This window comes from Acanthochromis polyacanthus, chromosome 13, assembly GCF_021347895.1.
Source record: "Acanthochromis polyacanthus isolate Apoly-LR-REF ecotype Palm Island chromosome 13, KAUST_Apoly_ChrSc, whole genome shotgun sequence".
Lineage (NCBI taxonomy): Eukaryota > Metazoa > Chordata > Actinopteri > Pomacentridae > Acanthochromis > Acanthochromis polyacanthus.
The window spans coordinates 19,646,362-19,661,017 of NC_067125.1; the positions used below are offsets into that span (position 1 = coordinate 19,646,362).

The window sequence follows — 14,656 nt, forward strand, 5'->3', positions numbered from 1 at the left end:
CCAAGTACCACACGCACTGTGCACTAAACACTGGCTGTCTACTGACACACCCATCACCGGTGTGTCAAAGTTGGAAGTCTGTTGCCAGACATCCGAAACTGCACTGCTGAGGGCTCCATGGCAGAACTCGTTTCCCGGCAACCATACGCCGCTTCAGAACTGAGACAGCCTGAATCCATTGTAAACAAATTTCTGGCCCAACCAGGCAAAGGAGGCACCGATCCAGCCAGCGCTGCACAAAGTAGGCAAAGTTAACCTTTTCTATCTGCTCCAGGTCAGGTTGATGTTGTTAAAGTTAATTTGATTTATTCATAAGTAACCCAAGTATAGATCCATAAAATTAGATTGTTCGCTAACTACCTCCTTTCACCAAAATCCTATTCATTTATTTGGGTAGTCTGACATCACACATTCAGTATACATACTCCAGTTTCACTGTTTTGAGCTCACATGTATCACGTTTGTAAAATAGTTGATAAACATTTTCCATTAAGATCAATTTATGGTCTTGTGTTTTTCTTTGTGTGGAAACTGAGGTCAATTTAATCAGAACTTTAGACTTTCAGCTCACAGACTGGTCAACTTCTAATTAAAGCCTATTTAAAAACTTGCTCTAAAATGACAACTTTCTAATTAACAAGTGCAATTTAACCATGAAGTGTAGTTCCACTACACAGTGTATGAAATAGTGTACCATGTACTATATATATATATATAATATTATATATATATATGTATATAGTGTTATATAGTGTTATATAGTGTTTCCTCTACATTCAATCAGCAGCGGTGGGCCCATTCCTTAATCCTAGCCGCCGCTCCTTCAATAACTATCTTGCTCAGTATCTTTGATACGTCAGGTTAACACCATAGACATATATAAAGAGCAGACGCCGCATCGACTGCTACTGGCCTATTGGGGGCTGACGAGTGGTGGGGCCGCATCTTGGACCGGTCACCCGCTCCACTCAGCGCTGTTTGGCAGCCCATTTAATCCATCTTAACTCTGAATATTAAACTGATTTTTTTTTTTTTTTGCTGCAAACATCATACATGTAGCTATGATACAGGACAAATATTCATAGCGGGATTAACAGTAATAGAATATTCTGATATAAAGCTCGACTGTAGACAGGTATTTTGCAAACACTGTAAACACACACTAATATAGGTTAGAGAAGGAGATAATAGCAGTAAAGTCAATTATTTTAATAATTTGAAAAGACAATATATGATTATGCTATATATATATATATTATATATATATATTACACACACACATATATTAACAAAATACTGACATATTTCTATATATAACAATAGATAGAAGTTATATATCAAAGAAAATGAATATATATAAATCATAGATGGAGTATCAACATCATTCACACACACACACACACCACACACACCACACACACACACACAACACACACACACACACACACACACACACACAACACACAATATATATATACACACTGCTCAAAATAATTAAAGGAACACTTTGAAAAACACATCATATTTCAATGCGGGGGAAAAAACTGGATATTTACATTGATATGGACTGGTTAATGTGTTAGGAATGAAATAATGCCGCATTGTTTGATGGAAATGAAATTTTCAACCCCCAGGAGGGCTAAATTCAAGACACCACAAAATCAAAGTGAAAAACTGATGTGGCAGGCTAGTCCATCTGCTGAAATTCCTTGGCAGCAACTCAAAATGGGTATTCAGTAGTTTGTATGGCCTCCATGTGCTTGTATGCATGACTGACGATGGCCGGGACAAGCTCTGAATGAGACGACGGATGGTGTCCTGGGGTATCTCCTCCCAGAATTGGACCAGGGCATCGCTGAGCTCCTGGACAGTCTGAGGAGCAACCTGATGGTGTCTGATGGAACAAAACATAATGTTCCAAAGGCGTTCTATTGGATTCAGGTCAGGTGAGCATGGGGGGCCAGCTAATGGTATCAGTTCCTTCATCCTCCAGGAACTGCAAGAGTTCTCTTACCACATAAGACCGGGCATTATCGTGCACCAGAAGGAATCCAGGACCACTGCACCAATGTAGGGTCTGACAATGGGTCAAAGGATTTCATCTGATGCCTAATGACAGTCAGAATGCCATTGTCCAGCCTGTAGAGGTCTGTGCGTCCCTCCATAGATATGCCTCCCCACACCATCAATGACCCACCACCAAACCAGTCATGCTGAACAATGTTACAGGCAGCATAACGTTCTCTACATCTTCTCCAGACCCTTTCATGTCTGTCACATGTGTTCAGGGTGAACTTGCTCTCATCTGTGAAAAGCACAGGGCACCAGTGGTGGACCTGCCAATTCCTGTGTTCTATGGCAAATGTAAACCGAGCTCCACGGTGCCGGTCAGCGAGCACAGCGGGCACTAGAAGGACGCTGGGTCCTAAGACCACTCTCATTACATCTCTTTCTGATTGTTTGGTCAGAGACATTCACACCAGTGGTCTGCTGGAGCTCATTTTGTCGAGCTATTGCAGTGCTCATCCTGTTCCTCATTGCACAATGGAGCAGATAGGCTGTCCTGCTGATGGGTTTGAGGACGCTTCTACGGTCCTGTCAAGCTCTCCCAGACTAACTGCCTGTCTCCTGGAATCTCCTCCATGCGCTTGAGAATGTGCTGGGAGACACAGCAAACCTTCTGGCAATGGCACGCATTGATGTGCCATCCTGGAGGAGTTGGACTGCCTGTGCAACCCTCTGTAGGGTCAAGGTATCGCCTCATGCTACCAGAAGTGACACTTACCTAGCCAAATGCAAAACTAGTGAAAAACGGTCAGTAAACATTAGGAAGGAAAAAAATGTCAGTGGCCTTCACCTGTAAACTTATTCCTGTTTTGGGGGTTGTCTCATTGTTACCCTCTAGTGCATCTGTTGTTAATTTCATGAACACCAAAGCAGCTGAAACTGACGAAAAACCTCCTGTGTTACTTACTTGACCAGATCAGTATTCCACATGTTTGACTAACTTGATGCAGTACTTAGATTAAAAAGTGTTCCTTTAATTTTTTTTGAGCAGTGTACATTAAGATCTGACAGCTTTCCATACTGGAAGCTTTATCACTTATTTGTGATTGTTTTTTTGTTTTGTTTTTTGCCATAACCGTGGTGTTGGCATGATTCATTTGACTCACTTAGGCCCACAGCTGGAAAACCGCAACATCTTTTAAGGCTGTCTGGCCGTACCTATTTCTGACTGAATATAGACAAACACTACATATCCCAGCACCCACACTCTGAACTGCAAATTTGCACAATTTTCCAAATAAGTATTTGACCTGTAGTATTTTTTCTTCATTCTAAAGATGCTTAGTGGATAGACAACTCAAATAATTACTTAAAGAATAATATGTTATATTATGTTATATGTTATGTTATTTTTAGGGATTTCTTTCAATGGTGCAAAAATGCAACACTGGGCTTTGATGGGTGCTACTCATTTACACAGAAGGCCCCATCATGAGTAAATTTAACCATTGTTCCATCTATGGAAATATACAGTGTCTATACTGTACATATACAGTCATGGAAAAAAATATTAGACCACCCTTGCCTTCTTGTTCATTTTAATGCCTGGTACCACTAAAGGTACATTACCTGAAAAATACAATGAACACAACAAAAATGCAGCTGATCACAAAATACTTTATGTCCTATTTGACATGCTTCAAGCTTCATTGTATTCCCAGGGTATGTAAAAGGCAATTTCATGTCATTAGCAGCACAGCACAGGCCTAGAGTGGTTTCCTCCTAACATTCAAGCCGTAGCACAACTCAGAAGTTGTCAGCTCTCACATAACCTATAAAATTAAGAATTACGTGAAGCCACAATGGCAGCCATCTTGGCACTGCTGGAATTGGCATGAGTGAAGATGCATGGCTACAGTCATCAGAAACAATGGTTATGTTATCAAGTACTAACTCCTGTGTGTATCATGGGACTAAAACAGGCAGAAAAGAAAACATGGAATTCCCTAAAAGTGCTGTTTTTGGCAGAACAATGCCATAGCTATTGATGGAAGAACTTCAGTGACTTTGATTATTAAAAAGAAAACCATGGAAAATGTCTGACATCAGCTCTGAAACTAAACTCTTATGAACTATTTTTGTTGATATCATTATATTTGTCCAAACAAATGTAACCCTTAGTTGTACCAGGCATTTAATATGAACAAGAAATTGAAGAAAACAAGGGTGGTCTGATCATTTGTTCCATGACTGTATATAGGTTATGGGGTTAAGGTTAAGGTTAACCCTGTTATAAGGCTGGTCAGAGGAATTGATACTGCTTCCGGTTTGGCGAAAAACGGACTGCACACTTCAGCTAAAAGTTTTCCATTGCCACCGAACATCCAGCTTCATGTTCCAAAAACAGTGGCATGGGACAACATTGATCGCAATGAAGAGACCTATTGTGCAACTAAAGGTGTATGTCCCAGTACCTGAGCCCCAAACCCACAAATGTCATCAAAAAGACAAGCAGAGGACTACTGAACCAAGAGAGGTGTTTATTCTACGGGTGACCCAAAAGTTTGGAAACAAAGTTTAACTGCAGTGTCTATTTGAGTTGGGGGTGCATGAATTCACTCTTATTTTACCCATTTTTGTTATAGCATAATAAAATAACTTAAAAGCATAGTATTTACTGAGTGCAATAACTCAGAAGAAAATTAATAGAACCATAAGGTACAGGTATGCTGGAGCATAACTTCAAAATTCAGGCCATCAGTGTCAGGTTTCAAAAACTCTTGATGGTAAAGTATCTGACAGTTTTAATTTTTTAAACATCCCAAGTACTATGAGGCAATATTTACTGGCCAGTTTGAAGAACCTTCATAAGCATGAATGAAGATACATTCCAGAAGATACCAGTGTAACCAGTCGGTGGAAACGTTCACAATTTTGTATAAGAAACAAACATGAACATGTCGAAATATGTTTGTTTTACACTAATCTGTTACTCTTCTGAATATATCTGTGGTACTGATTTATTGAAATAACATTATATTATTTGGATTATAGACTTTTCATTTGTTTCCAAGCTTTTGGGTCACCCTGTAGTTTACAGCGCAGGAGAGCAAACTGGTCCTGCCCCAACGCCAACATGTTGCCTCACAATGGGAAGAAGTACTGAGAGATGCTCAAGCAAAACAACCTGCTCTGGTTGTTAGCTCGCGTGGCATTGTTCCTCCAGACAAACTGTAAATGGATGGACTGGCTTCAATATTCAGACAATATATGAGGAAGAAGTTATCCATGACACTCTGGGATATCTTCCAACAATCAATGTCCCTGCCACTGACTTATCAACAGTTCACAAGATTCTCACACAAAGTCTGAAGATTAAGAACATCCTGCAACTGCCACATATAGTGGTAGTTTTTGACCAAGCCTTCTACGCAAAAGCCACTGACATTTTGTAGAAACACAAAGAGAGGTTTCCAAATATCATTCCAAGGATGGGAACCTTCCACACCATATGTACGCTGCTAGGAGCAATTGGCAAACAATTCCAAGATGCACGTTTGTAAGACTTGTGTATTGAAGCAGGCATGATTGGCAGAGGGATTGGTTGATGGTGTTAGTGGAAGGACAAACTCCAACAGGGCCATCCAACTACACAACTGCTGTATGAAGCTTTGGTTTGGCCTTATATGGAAAGGATTTTTCTTTCTTGGATTCAGGACACTGGAAGCAACAGAAAGTCCATCTAGACACATTTCATTGTCTATGGAAAGCTGTGTGAGAATGTGAGACCGCAAACACTCAAGAAACATTGAACAATCCATCATATCCATATTTAGTTGACCATTTTGGAGAGTATCTTGATCACCTGCAGAACCACAATGGAAAGTTGTCATCTTATTGGCTGTCTTACATGGATAACCCTTATGGTAACCCTTAATATTTCCATGTAAAGGTCAAAGCCCAACCACAGAGGTGGCCAGGATGGTAAAGGTTACATTTCCCCTGCTCTATGTCACACTAAAGACGTATTACATAAGTGATGGATGTGTTACAATCTACCAGATGGATGACAAAAATTATTATCAAACGCTCTGCTTAGTTTCAATTTTTCATTTAAAATGTCTAGATAAAAACATTCTTTAAGTTCTTTGTATCAGAGCATATCAGTAATAAACTCAACATAGTTTTCGATGATTCTGAATGTCTTTTAGGAGTGCAGTTAGTATTTAAATCAGTGTATATGGTGGCATTTACCATGTAAGAGGCTAGAAAATCATATTGACGTAACTATTAAACCCATGGATATCTCACATAGAGCTGCCACTTGTGGCATGTCTATCATACAGGAATAGTTACGAGGGATATTGTGCCCAAAATCCATCCATCCATTCTCTATACACTGCGTTATCCTCACTAGGGTCACGTGGGGTGCTGGAGCCTATCCCAGCTGACTCGGGCGAAGGCAGGGGACACCCTGGACCAGGTTTGTCAGTCCGTCGCATGGCTACATATACATAGACAAACAATCACACTCACATTCACACCTACGGGCAATTTAGAGTTATCAATTAACCTCAGCATATTTTTGGACTGTGGAGGAAGCCGGAGTGCCCGGACAAAACCCATGCATGCACAGGGAGAACATGCAACTCATGCAGAAAGATCCCATTCCCAAGCTGGGATTTGAACCAGGGTCTTCTTGCTGAAGGAAAAGTGCTAACCACTACCCCCCCCGCTGTGCAGCCCGTCCCCAAAATGCATATGAGAATTGGATCCCAAAGTGGGACCGATGCCCCAATTTTACCCACTTGGCTCATGGACTAATATTTAATTGTCACTAGGTGTGATCTTCTATTTATATGCATTAATCTGTGATCTCCAACACCATCTTTTCTGGAGCACGTTAGGTGTGCAGTATAAGTTACCATGGCAATATACCTTGAAAAGAAGTTAAGCACTGCTACATTCTTGAAAACCCAGAGTCAACCTGAAGTTACTTTGTTCAGTCCAAATCCTGGTTTGTAGTACAGGCCTCAGGAGTAATATAGTCTAGAGGCTTTGGCATTAAAAAAAAAAAAAAAACTTTGTTTGTCCCATTCCATATTCACATTATTCATTCTTTGATTAAAAATGTGATGAGAGCCATTATAATTTTAGCCTTTTAATTTTTTTGTACGCTGTCATCACTGGCAAAACAGTCATTAACCATTTTGAGCCCTTTGTGTTTGTTGACAATATTAACACAGTCCTGAATTGAATTAGAGGAAACCACCTAAAGCTGTAGTTTAAAGTTGCATCTAAATCAGTCCAAACCTAGTTGTTCTATTGAAACTGATGTTCCTAAGCTGCTTGACCCTTATAATGGAGACTAAATGAAGAATATTTCATAATTTCTCTCAGCTGATCAACTCCAAAACCAGGTTTTACAAGAGGACAGGACTACTGACTTCTTCTTGGACGTCCCTTAGTTTTGCCCCTAGTTCTGCTGCTATAGGCCTCGGCTGCTGGGGACCTCTCTGGATGCATTGAGCCCTTCCCTATCTACCTTTATATTTAATATATATATGTTATGGTAGAGACTGCGATTTGGTAGAATTGGAGTTTCTACCGGTAGAGATTGCGATTGCAATCTCTACCAGTAGAAACTCCAATCCCACCAGTAGAGATTTGTCAGGGCTAAGGTTAGACTTTTAAGGTAAGGATCAGGGGTCAGGGCAGGGGTTAGATTAAAAGGTCAGGGTCAGTTAAGGTTAGGGTCAGGGGTCAGGGCAGGGGTTAGATTAAAAGGTCAGGGTCAGTTAAGGTTAGGGTCAGGGGTCAGGGTAGGAGTTAGATTAAAAGGTCAGGGTCAGTTAAGGTTAGGGTCAGGGGTCAGGCAGGGGTCAGATTTAAGTTCCATCTCTACTGGTAGGATTGGAGTTTCTACTGGTAGAGATTACAATCGCAATCTCTACTGGTAGAAACTCCAATTCTACCAAATCGCAGTCTCTACCCTGACATATATACCGTTATTGCGGGCTGCACAGTGGGGTAAGTGGTTAGCACTTCGCCTTGCAGCAAGAAGGTCCCTGGTTCAAATCCCAGCTTGGGCCTGGGATCTTTCTGCATGGAGTTTGCATGTTCTCCCTGTGCATGCGTGGATTTTCTCTGGCTTCCTCCCACAGTCCAAAAATATGCTGAGGTTAATTAGTTACTCTAAATTGCCCGTAGGTGTGAGTGTGATTGTCTGTCTGTATATGTAGCCCTGCGACAGACTGGCGACCTGTCCAGGGTGTCCCCTTGCCTTCACCCGAGTCAGCTGGGATAGGCTCCAGCACCCCCCGCGACCCTAGTGAGGATAAAGCGGTGTACAGAGAATGGGATGGATGGATGGATACCGTTATTGCATTACACTCTCTTTGTTTCTCCCTGTGTCCTTTCTCCGAGTGTCCCTGGTCCAGAGCTGGATGCCTTCAGATCTGTGGTTGCTGTCCCACAACTGGTCTATCAGTATTGGCTTGTACTTTGTATGTATCATCTATGTTATTCTTATCATGCTGTATAGCAATGCGTGTTACATGTTTCCTTGTCGTCCCCCCACCCTTCTCTCGTCCCTATCCCTCCCTTCCCCTACCTCTGCGACCAGCGGCAGATGGTCCCCCCATATGAGCCAGGTTCTGCTCGAGGGGTTTCTTCTCGGTTAAAAGGGTGTTTTTTTCTTGCCTTAGGGCTTACTCTGGGGGTTCAGGGCATATGGGTTCTGTAAAATGTCTTGAGACAGTTTAAATTGTAATTGGGGCAATATAAATAAAAGTGAATTGAATTGATATAATTGTTCTCTCGGGAAAGAATTCAGACTTAAAGCTTCGTGGTTCATGGTCACATTCTTCTGAACCTGAGACAAAGCACTGCATTTTGCTCATGCAAATACATAATTACTCACCAGTGCGATTGTTAATGTGAAGAAGTTCTGTGGTTTCCACTAACAATGCGGTAGCTCAGTCTATCAGCAGTGCCTGTGGGTGTTGCATCAGGGTCTTGGGCCTGGATCTGGATCACAGACACATCTCGTGGAGAATTCTCAGGCACTGAGGGCCTGTACAATGGCTCAGAGGTCAGGGGGGCGTTGTCATTAACATCCCTCCACCTGAAATGAACACTTCAATAGTAGTGAACTGAGGAACCACACCATGGTCGCTTGGCATACACTGTAAGCCAATAGGAGTCCTTGGTCTCCGCGGTCCAGCATATCAGTAGTGTAGATCATCCTGGTAAAGAAAAGACAACAGAGCAAAAACTCATTACTTAAGTCAATATATAGCAATGTCTTTATTTACAGTAGCTAAACAGGCAATTACTTCTATTTGTTAGTCTGATTATTTTTTAAAGAGAGTTTGTTGTTACTTTCTTCTAATGTATGAAGTCCTCAGCACAACAAGAGTTGAAACAGTGGGTAAAAAGAGAAGCGAAAGAGAGAATGAGAGCGAGAGAGAGAAAACACCTAGAGTGTGGGACCAGCTATCAGGAATAGACAAGAGTCTAGTTTAGAGGACAGATTGAAACCTTATTGGGAATGCATTAATAAGACTGATGATTTCATCTTTAAAATATTTAGCCGACTGGAATATGTTTACTGGGATTAATGGAATCACAACCAAACTGGATTAAATCATACTGTATTTGTATGGTAGATTCTAGTTTATTCATGTTAATGATGATTCTTCCACTCACTCCAGAGTTAGTTATGGAGTTTCACAGGGTCCTGTGTTAGGACTGATACATTTACCTTATACACGCTCCCTTTAGAAAATATTATTCAGAAATATTGTATACATTCCCATTGTTATGCAGGCAACACCCAGTTACGTTTGTCTAAAAAGCCAATGAAACCAATCAGTTACTCAAACTCCAGGCACGCCTGAAGGATACAAGGACCTCGGTGGCCTGTAATTTCTTCATTTCAATTCAAAAAACTGAGGTTATTGTATTTGCGCCAAAACACCTCAGAAACACAATGTCTAACCTGATTGGTACTCTGAAAGGCAATTACTTTGGCCTCTACTGTGAGGAACTTTTGGAGTTATTTTCCGGCAGGATATGTCCTGTAACTCAGCCTTCTTTTACCTACGTGATATTGTCAAAAATCAGGAACATTTTCTCACAGAGTGATGTTGAAAAACCAGTCCAGGTATTTACAAACTGGAGGCTGGACTACTGTAATTCCTTATTATCAGGATGTCTTGACAATTCTCTTAAAAACCTCCAGCTGATCCAAAACACAGCAGCTAGAGTTCTGACAGGAACCATTAAAAAAGATCATATTTCTCCTTATATTAGCTACTCTTCATCAGCTCCCTGTAAAAGAAAGGATAGAATTTAAAAATCCTGAATCTCACATATAAACTATTAATGGCCAAGGTCCATTGCATCTTGGCGACTTTACTGGACCATATCATCCTAACAAGCCCCTCGCGCTCAGACTGCTTGTGGCTGCCCAGAGTTTCTAGAAGCAGAATGGGAGGCAGATTTTCACTTATCAGTTCCTCTGATGTGGAATCAGCTCCAAATCTTGCTTCAGGAGACAGCACCCTGTTTATTTTTAAGACTAGGCTTAAAACCTTTCTCTTTGATAATGCTGATTGTTAGGTTGCTTCGGATCACTAGCTGTCCCTTAGATATGGTGTGTGTGTATTTAGAGTGCTGTGGATCTGTCCAAGGTGTCTCCTGCTTTCACTCTCAGTCAGCTGAGATTGGCTCCAACCCCACCGCAATCCTCTAAAAGCATAGGTGTCAAACTCTGGCCTGTGAGCCACGAGGCAATACCAAAATAACTACTGGAGCTGGCCCGCTGGTATTATATAGCACTATTACTACAAATCCCAAAATGCTCAGGTGGTGTTTTTGGCACGTCAGTCAGGACAAGACCCATTAACACCGGTCATTTCTCAATATGCGTACTTGTCCGTGCATAGACTGTACAGTCTATGGTCCGTAATTGCGTTCTCGTGTATTTGTGAAACATCATCAGTCAGGCCATTGTGCCCAAGTAAGTCACTACTCATAAGCTAAGGATACTTTCAAACTTGCCCCAAATGCATTAGTTTAGAAATAAGATAGATTATCTCTGAATATGCAAACACGTAGACATCATATAGCATGAGGAATGCTGCTGGATAGTCTCAGTGCAAAAGCATCTTTTATCTGTAAGGCGAGAGGTGTTCAGAACACTTTCTTTCCCATGGTTGGTGGGGTTACTTTACAACTAAAACTGCAGAGAGACATACATCCCTATAGAGCATAACATGTTCAGTGAAGGTGTATTTTAGTCCTGCTTATAACAATTCAGACTGTCACCAGAAGGATATTCTTTAATGTGCTCTTAGTTCATGTAAATCTACCTCAACTCTAAATTGATTTGAGTGATCACTGCTGTTGAAGTTTAGGCTTCCAAGGTAAGTGTGTATCTGTTTGCGTGAGAAGTAAAGCAGGGTATCTTATGTCAAGCCAATTCAGTAACAACAGCTACTGGCAGGCTATAAGACAACTACAAAGCACACAACAACTGACTATAATTTCCTCCATCCAGCATGAAGCAGTCTTTCACCTCATTATTTTACAAGATGCAACAAAGTATTTCTGAGTCTGGTGTGGTCAATCATATGCAACAGTTGCAAACACTAACTGGCTTGAGTAAAGACTCCATGTAACCAGGGGTGAAAATCCCATTTCATTTTTTGGGGGACAATAAACAGTAATATTTCAGAGAGTAATTCCTGAGGGGACATGAAAAAAAATTGTTCTCTCCCTCTCTCTCTCCTGCTCCTTTGGAACTTGCCTTGCAGGGTTGAGTCCTCAGCATGTTATTAAAAGTAATAATAGTAGTTTGAGCATCGTTCTGTCTTTAGATTAGATTAGATTAGATTAGATAAACTTTATTGTCCCACTAGGGAAATTTGTCTTGGGCAAAGCACTACATCACATCAACATTAATAAAGACAACATACAACCACAGTCGCAGGAAAGTACAGCATTTAAGAAGGACAACGGCATGTAGGATACCCATTCCGTTAAGCAACACAAGCAAAGCACTAAGTGCAGATATATCAGTCCTGCGGTAGACAAGTAGCAGGTACCCTAGTTAGAGCTGTGCACTATGTGCCGGCTGTTCAATAGTACAGTAGAAACGGGAATGAAGGAGAGTTTAAAACGGTTACTCTTAGCGTGACACACTCTGTAGCGTCTACCAGAAGGTAACAACTCATACTCTGAAAAAAAAGTGTTTGAGAAGGATCAGACAGTACTCTGTTTGCTAGACTGAGCACTGACTTCTCAAAGATCATCTGAAGGGATGGGAAGTTCTTCTTGGCAATCACCTTCATGGCTGTTTTTTTTATTTTAGCTATTCTTAGCTGGACAGAGAGAGTCCCAAACCAAGCTGCCATACCATACCTAATGATACTCCACTGCATCATAGAAGGTTGACATGACTTCCATACTCACACCAAAAAGTCAGAGCCTACGTAAGAAATGTATTCTTTGGGCCAATTTGGCACACAGGTAATCAACATGTACTGTACATTCTGTTGTGTTGGGTTCTTTTCTAATTAAAGACTGCTGCTTTGAGTAATCACGGAACCTCTTCATTAGCTGGCTACAAAATTGCTGTTCTTCTAACTCTCTGCCCTGTATATCATCTTGCAGTACTCAGACACTTCTATGCATGGTCTGCCCCCTCGTGGTAACACACTTACTGTTCTGGATAACACCACATCCCCTTACTGAAGTTAGGTTGACCCTTCTTAGCTGTAAACACACAAAATACATTTAGAATATCAAACTGTCTCAGTTCACATTGGTCACCTAACTATATTAGGGCAAATACAACTCATTTGCATTTTGAACAATCTCATAACGTTATTGTTTTTCTTGTTAAACAATCATTCCATGAATTATGTAACATTTTTATGCAAAAGCATCCTTAACTTAGCATATCAAAAATATCGATGGCTAACTTTTACAGATTTAGCCTTCTTGGTTTTATCACCTCTCTACCAGACCCAGTACGGACAACACCTGGTGTTTGTTGTTCCTTTGGCTCAAAAACAGTCTCTGGAGTGTTCTTTTCGTTTGACTGAGTCAGTTGTGGTTCAGTCTGAGTCTCTAGTATGGTTATAGGCACGAGATGACTGCGGTTCCTTCTGATTGTCCCTTGTGGTCCACTGACGACATAGGACCGTGGAGTTGTGTGGATAGATGTCACTGTGCCCTGTGCTTTTGCATCTGTAATCCAAACTGACTGTCCGGGTAACAGTTTGTCCAAATTTCTCGTTCTGTGTCTTTTGTTGAAACATTCTCTTTGTCTCATCCTTCTCTCCTTCTCCAAGTGACGCAGTCGCTGCCGATCTGGTACACATGGCTGCAAAGCCTCTGGAAGCACTGGCAAGGTGGTGTGGAGTCTACGCCCCATGAGAAGCTGCGCTGGGCTGTAACCATTTGCCAAAGCTGTGGTCCTGTAAGCCAATAGTGCTTTGTATGGATCACTGGCTTTCTAAAGAAGGTTTTTGACTGTTTGGACGGCTCTCTCCGCCTCGCCGTTGCTTTGGGGGTACTTGGGACTGCTGGTCACATGTTCAAACAGTATTCATTTGCAAAGTCTTTCATTTCCTGACATGCAAACTGTGGACCGTTGTCTGTGATCAGTATCTCAGGTATACCGTGACGTGCAAATATTGACTTTAAATGCACAATGACATTTACAGAGCGAGTTGGGCTGAGCTGGGCAATCTCTACATATCTAGAGAAATAGTCTACTAGTAACAGATAGTTTTTATCTTTCAGAGTGAACAAATCAGTTCCCAACTTCTGCCATGGCCTTTCTGGTAGGTCTGTCGGCATTAAAGGTTCTCTCACATTGACTCTTTCCTGTATGCACTGTCTGCATTTGAGTACAAGTTCATTGATCTGGTTGCTTAACCCCGGCCACCACACTGCCTGGCGGGCGCGCTCTCTGCATTTGACCACGCCCTGGTGACCCTCATGTATCTTATCCAAAACTGCATTTCTTATGTTTGCAGGAATAACCAACCTTGTGCCTCTCAGTACTAGTCCATCATGTACACTCAAGACGGCTCTCTCAGGCCAGTAGTGCTTCACCGCTCCTTCTGCGCAGTACTTCATTATTTGAGAGCAGACGCTGTCAGACTGCAGCTGCTTTTGGAGATCTGCCAGGTATTTGCTGCTAGCAGGGAGACCCTCTAGCACAGACTCAACATAAATGTTAGTGTCCTCCATAAGATCTGTGTCTGCGCGAATGATACTGTTTGTAATCAGTAAATGTGAAAGTGTGTCAGCTGTGGTGAGACTTTTGCCAGGGATGTACTTTATTGTTTAAGAATACCTCATTAGGCGCCTGCAAAATCTCTGTATCCGTGGTCGAAGCACGCCCAAAGCTTGTCCTCCCAGTAGACTCACTTGTGGTCATTAAATCTCTCACATGCCCAGGTGAGAGCCAGCGCTTCTTTTTCCAGCTGTGCATAGCGCTGTTCTGTAGGCGTCAATGATCGGGAAGCAAAAGCAACTGGTGACCACACATCTCCCTCTTTCTGTAGCATGACGGCCCCTAGCCCAAATGAAGAGGCGTCTGCAGAGATTTTCTGTGGTTTGTTTGGGT

At 41.7% G+C, this 14,656-nt stretch overlaps 1 protein-coding gene across 1 annotated transcript in view; it reads right to left on the reverse strand.

The window, feature by feature from the left end:
• fat3a (FAT atypical cadherin 3a) overlaps positions 1 to 14,656 on the reverse strand; it is a 394,840-nt gene that overhangs the window by 238,914 nt on the left and 141,270 nt on the right. Inside the window, 5 exon segments of the mRNA XM_051958357.1 lie at positions 8,930 to 8,961; positions 8,963 to 9,126; positions 9,129 to 9,185; positions 9,187 to 9,222; positions 9,224 to 9,254. Of these exon segments, the coding sequence (XP_051814317.1) occupies positions 8,930 to 8,961; positions 8,963 to 9,126; positions 9,129 to 9,185; positions 9,187 to 9,222; positions 9,224 to 9,254 (320 nt within the window).